The sequence below is a fragment of the Anguilla anguilla genome, chromosome 16 (genome assembly GCF_013347855.1).
Source record: "Anguilla anguilla isolate fAngAng1 chromosome 16, fAngAng1.pri, whole genome shotgun sequence".
Classification (NCBI taxonomy): Eukaryota; Metazoa; Chordata; class Actinopteri; order Anguilliformes; family Anguillidae; genus Anguilla; species Anguilla anguilla.
Window position 1 is genome coordinate 3,041,269 of NC_049216.1, and position 6,000 is coordinate 3,047,268.

At 52.2% G+C, this 6,000-nt stretch overlaps 1 protein-coding gene across 1 annotated transcript; it reads right to left on the reverse strand.

The window, feature by feature from the left end:
* Positions 1–2,332: 2,332 nt before the first annotated feature.
* On the reverse strand, positions 2,333–5,193 carry LOC118215109 (synapsin-1-like). The gene is made up of 2 exons (XM_035395553.1): positions 4,507–5,193; positions 2,333–2,841 (listed from the first exon to the last, which is right to left on the reverse strand). Exons 1-2 carry the CDS (start codon positions 5,125–5,127, stop codon positions 2,605–2,607), a joined length of 858 nt encoding a protein of 285 aa, XP_035251444.1. The 5' UTR covers positions 5,128–5,193; the 3' UTR covers positions 2,333–2,604.
* Between the last annotated feature and the right edge of the window lie 807 nt (positions 5,194–6,000).

Sequence of the window (6,000 nt, forward strand, 5' to 3'; positions counted from 1 at the left end):
TACAACCCCCCAGCAGGGAAACAGAGGGGCACAACCCCCCAGCAGGGAAACAGAGGGGCACAACCCCCCAGCAGGGAAACAGAGGGGCACAACCCCCCCAGCAGGGAAAGAGATGGGCACAGAAGACTCTGGGTCATCCCACCATGGATGGCGCAGGAGAGGTAGCAGGTTTTAGCAGTTTGCTAAGGTGGTCTCAGAGGATGGACAGCGTGGGATAATGTGGAGGACCGATCGCTCAGTGGGTCAGACTGGTGGAAGATACCACAAGCCAGGCTTAGCTTCCTGATCAGGGCCAATTATGACACGCTGCCTTCTCCTCAGAACCTGCGCTAATGGTTTTGTGCGGATGAGACCGTCCGCTCTGTGCTGCCCCCAAACGAGTCCTGTGGCACATTCTGTCAGGCTGTGAGACAGCTCCAGCACAGGGACACAGAGCAGGCCTCCAGCACAGAGACACAGAGCAGACCTCCGGCACAGGGACACAGAGCAGGCCTCCGGCACGTTCTGTCAGGCTGCGAGATGGCTCCAGTACAGGGACACTGAGCAGGCCTCCAGCACAGGGACACAGAGCAGGCCTCCGGCACAGGGACACAGAGCAGGCCTCCGGCACAGGGGTGCTACAGATGGAGGTATGACCAGCTGCTGCGAAAGCTTCTGGAATTACTGGAGACCAGCAGACAGGAGGCAAATAGAGACGCCTCTCCTGTGAAAGAGCATCAAACCCACTTTGTGAGACAAGCAGAGGAGGAGGGGACCGTAGGACACAAAGGTGGGAGTAGAGTCCTGGTACCAGGCAGGGGGTGGAGCATGCGTGTAGATCTCAATCCACAGCTCCGTTTCCCAAATGAGATCAGTACAGCTTCCTAACATGGAGACGTGGTCTACTCGGGCGAAGGTGGTGCTCCTTATATGGAGACGTGGTCCACTCGGGCGAAGGTGGTGCTCCTTATATGGAGACGTGGTCTACTCGGGCGAAGGTGGTGCTCCTTATATGGAGACGTGGTCTACTCGGGCGAAGGTGGTGCTCCTTATATGGAGACGTGGTCCACTCAGGTGAAGGTGGTGCTCCTTATATGGAGACGTGGTCCACTCGGGCGAAGGTGGTGCTCCTTATATGGAGACGTGGTCTGCTCGGGTGAAGGTGGTGTTCCTTATGGAGCTCACCCTCCCATGGGAGGAAGGGGCAGAAGCAGCCTATGAGCGGAAACGGCTGAAGTACTTCGACCTGGCAGCGGAGTGTGAGAGTGTAAGGAGTGTAAGGAGGCCGGTTAGAGAGTGACAGTATATCCAGTGGAGGTGGGACGCTGGGGGTTCACCCGCCAGTCAGTGCTTCACATTCTGGAGAACACAGGCAAGGCAGGGGCAAGGCTGAGGAGGGCAGCTAGAGGGCTGGCTGAGGAAGCAGAGAAAAGGGGCTGGTGGCTTTGGCTCAGAAGGGGGGGGGGGGGGGAGTCAGCAAACACCCACTGAACCCAAAACAACAGCAGAGGGTGGCAGCTGGCCTTCTGGATCAGTTTGAGCCTCTTTGGATTCCTGGAGTAGAGGCTCCCAACCCTGCACACACAGGTGTAGAACAGGACACCGGCCACAATGATCTGGTAGAACATGGCCAGCATTCTGCTACACACACCGAAGGAGCGTAGCCTCCCCAGAAAGAAAAGCCTTCAGTCTAGTAGGGCCTCCAAAGACACAAACCACAGTATCAAACCAACTATGCATGTGATCAGGAGAACATGGTGTGTATGTGTGTGCTTGTGTGTTTGTGTGCGTGCGTGTGTGCATGTTGTGCATGTGTGTGCATGTGTGTGTATTGATGCGCTGTGTACGTGCTCTGTGTGTACAATAAAAATGAGCATCTTCAGTGCATCAACCAGTGCATTTCTTTGAAATTACACCCCCATCCTCGTGCTAAATGGAATTTAAACCATTATGTGCTGTGGCAGGAGCTTGAAATGGTTGAAAATATCAGAGTATTTATTTTTGCTATCAGACCTGTGGGCTGTACTGGAATACTGGAAACACAAAGTGGATGCATTCTGTCATCCGGTGGTCTTGTGACCCTACTACAAGGGACTGAACTCCAGAGAGTGAGACTCAAGGCAGAAGTTGGGAGTTTCTAAAATGTTTCTAAAACCCTCCCATAGCCTGGGCAACACAGGCACCAATCATGCGTTGCCCTGTGGAGCTACTGGCCACAGTCGGCACTGGCAAGGTGCATGGATGAGGCCGTGAGGCTCATCCATGCACCTCAGCGTGGTGCCTTAACCGAATGAGCCATCCAGCAGCCCCAAGCCTAATTTCAAAAAAACAACAACTTATCAGCATGCATAAGAAATGCTAACTACCATACAATGTGTCAAATAATCACTGCATTGATAGGAACCACTCAAAGCAGGTACATGAGGTAGACAGGAAATCATCTGGCCAGATGACATTTTCCCACTGTAACAGACTTTAGTACAATATGCACCAGGGAAATACCCACTACACAGCATGCAGAGGCATTCTCCAAAGACTCACTAAGTTGTCTCAGTCTTGATAGTAGTTTCTAAGCATCACACATCATATGGTCACATCTCACAAGCATGGAGTCTCTGTCTGTGGTCACACACACGTTACATCACTAATTAGGCATCTCAGCACGCAACACAACAGCACAGTATAGTGCCTGGGACGGGGGCGGTATATCCCCATTGTGGGTGCCAGAGCTTTTCGGGTCCTCTCAGGAGTGCACTCGGGACGGGACTGACCTGCATTCCATCCTCTCCGTAGCTCTCCATCGCTCTTTGCCCTCATCGCCAAGGTAACTGGGAATGTGGAGACTGGGGCAAGGCCGCAGGCCTAGGCAGAAGTGGCCAGGAGTGCATACAGAAATACAGAAACATACACTTCCTGTGAGGCGGTGTACTGAGTGGACCCAGGTGCAGAGGCAGAGGCAGAGATGAGGTGGCAAACAATAAAGATTTACTAGTGCAAAGCAAAACTACAAAAACACTTAATTAAGGCGAAACAAAGGGAAGACAAAATAAACCGGAAATTAGACTCCAAAAATGAACAAAGTTAATACAAAAAAAAACAAAGATCTTAAACAGGAACACAAAGGACAGATAACAAAGAAAAAAGTAAACACTCTAAATTACCAAATAGACTTTAACAACAAGCGGAACTTTTAGTGCGCAAGAAGTGAGAGCTAAGACAAGAGTCCATGAAAACTCAAGACTGAGCAAAGTAGGAAATGAACGACATGGAATAAATAAAGAAAACCAAACAAGACACAGGTGGAACAGATGACACTTAATGAGGCTGGGTAATCAGGACAGACACAGGTGAAAGAAATCAAAAGTGAGTAAGGGAGTGCTGGCGACATCTAGCGGCTGGTGCTGGAAGGATCCGGGCGAACCCTGACACTTCCCCTCACTACCTTAAGCCTCCAAGCAGCTTTACACTGCAGAACACAGTCTGAAGTGCATTAATCACTGCAGGTTTCCCACTGAATCTACAGGAACTGAGGTGGAGCAGTGAAAGAATGGGCAGTGATTCACTATCTGTTCTCATATAGACATGAAAACTGTTTTTCTGATCGTTCAAATATTGTCTGGATTATTCACAAAACATTTTAGTTTACAGCCATATCTTCTGCAATTACTGTGACATAAGAACACCTATGCAGCTATGGAAATTACTGAGTTTTAATCACCAGAGTCGAACTTTAATCCAATGTTTGGGCTGTGACAAAGGCTGATAACAGAATAAGCATAGCAAGTACATGAAGCAGTAATGTTCTGAGAGTTCTGAGAGCTAGCCTTGTATTAACTTGTAACTAGGTGGATTACGGGAGCTTTCTCAGGTCAGAGCGTCACAGGCATCAGCATGAAGGTTGGCTTTTTGTGTATTACTGCATGGTTTCAACAAGAACAGGGACACTGATGTCTCTTGTTATTAAGGGACCTTCCATGTTGTGTAAAATTATAGATTCAGTGTTGGCTTTATAACGTCTGTAGGCAGAACTAGTTATTCTTTATTAATCTGGAGTACATGGTCACAGTGACCACAGTATTTGTCATTGAAATTAGATTTCTGTGATCAGATTCAGAATACAAGTAATCATTGACAAATAAAGTTGTCTGCAAATGCACACCCCCAATGGTCCGTATGGGGGACAACCACACGTCGCCACTGAGCACAGGACACATTCCACATTTCCCTACCGGGCGTGAACGCATCCCCACATACTGTCACTAAGCTGTGAAACCCCAGCCAATCTGTGCCCAAAATCAGAGGATGCGCAAGGCGGGAACTAACCGCAGCCTTAATACTCTGCATTTTGCCCTTATAGATAATTTCAACCGGTACAACAGGGTACTTGTGAATATCCCCATGCACACACCTAGTAGATACCCCAGATGCCTCTACCAAAGCCCCGGGCCGAACCAGGCTCTGGTGGATTATAGACCGCATGCAGCCCGAATCCACCATCGCCTGGTGAATACCCCCTTGGATCCTTACTGGAACGCTGTATGTCTCTCCTGAACCGGGGGAGGATGCCGGTGGGCCAGCAACCCGGATCACTTGGCCGACCTCCATCAGAGGGTACTCGCTGCAGAAGTGTCCGGGCTGCCCGCACCGCCAGCACTCCTGCCCCGACGTTTGAGGAGCCCCCTGTGAGGTGGGAACAGTGCCCGTAGCGGCTGGAACCCGTGGTGGAACAGGAGAAGCAGAGGGAGGGTTAGTGCGGGGGCGAGGGGGAGGGCGAACTGAACGTGAAGAAGGGGAGGGAGGGGGTTTTCGTCTTGGCGCTGGGGTAGGACGCTGCATCGCCGGTGTCCTCCCCTCTTCTGCTGGGCGCTGAGGGTGCTCTGCCAGGTGGTCCTCCGCCAACGCGACAGCTGCTTCCATGTCCCTCGGCCGATGGCACCGGACCCAGGGCGCAGTGCTGGCCGGTAGCCCCTCCACAAACTGCCCCAAACCAACTACTCTCAGCACCCGTTGCTCCCCAGCGGACTCCCCCGGCTTCAGCCATCTGGTCGCCGCGTCCCTTAGGTGTTGGCTAAAGACAAATGGCCGGTCCGATGGCCCCAGCTTCGCCGTCTGAAACCGGCGGCGGTGGTCCTCGGGGGAGTAACCCATCCTGTCCAGGACAGCCCTCTTAACATCCGCGTACCTCCCCTGAGACGCAGCTGGTAGGCTGCACGCTGCTGTCTGTGCCTCCCCCGTCAGCAGAGGGAGCGAGCGCACGGCCCACTCTGCCGCCGGCCAGCCACATGCCCCTGCTGTAGCCTCGAATACGTCCAGGAATGACTGGTCAGCCGCCGGAGACATCTTAGGTGGAGCCACGTTCAGGAGCGTTGAATGTGGAGGGGCCGAGGAGGCAGCCGCCGTGGCTGCCGTCTGGATCACCAGCTGCTGGAGGATCTGTGTCTGCTGGTGGGTCTGTTGGTGGAGCGCATCCAAAAACTGGTGAGTCACTGCTGACTGCTCTCAGAGCACGGCTGCTTGCTCTTGGTGCACAGCAGCCACCTCCCCCACCATCTGTGCGAGGAAGGACACTGGCTGGGCAGTTGGAGGTGAAGGACGGGATTCGGCCATGTTTATTTTGCTGAACTACAAGCTGGGCACCAGTCGTGGCGATTCTCTAGCCACCGTGAGTTCAGAATCAGCACAGGACCGAAAAATGACACGGGAAGTGCAGGGATGACGTCTTTTATTTTCACACACACACACACACACACACACACACACACACACACACACACACACACACACACACACACACACACACACACACACACACACACACACACACACACACAAAAGTTTATAACAGAAATGCCGGTGCAGCTCCTAAAGCATGCTGCCGCTCTCTGCAGGGCGTGTGTGTGCCTTTTTCATCCCCCCAGGCCCAGCCACTACTGCATATATAAAGGGAGAGGGTAATCAGTGACAAGGAACACCTGTGCTAATTAACTCAATCAGTGACAAGGAACACCTGTGCTAATTAAC

Excerpts from the sequence above, each read along its gene's own strand:
- LOC118215109 (XM_035395553.1), bottom strand. The coding sequence starts at position 5,127 with ATGGGTTACTCCCCCGAGGACCACCGCCGCCGGTTTCAGACGGCGAAG. Across the intron at positions 2,842-4,506 it reads GAGAGACATACAGCGTTCCA|GCCTGCGGCCTTGCCCCAGT; the intron begins GTAAGGATCCAA and ends ACTTCTGCCTAG.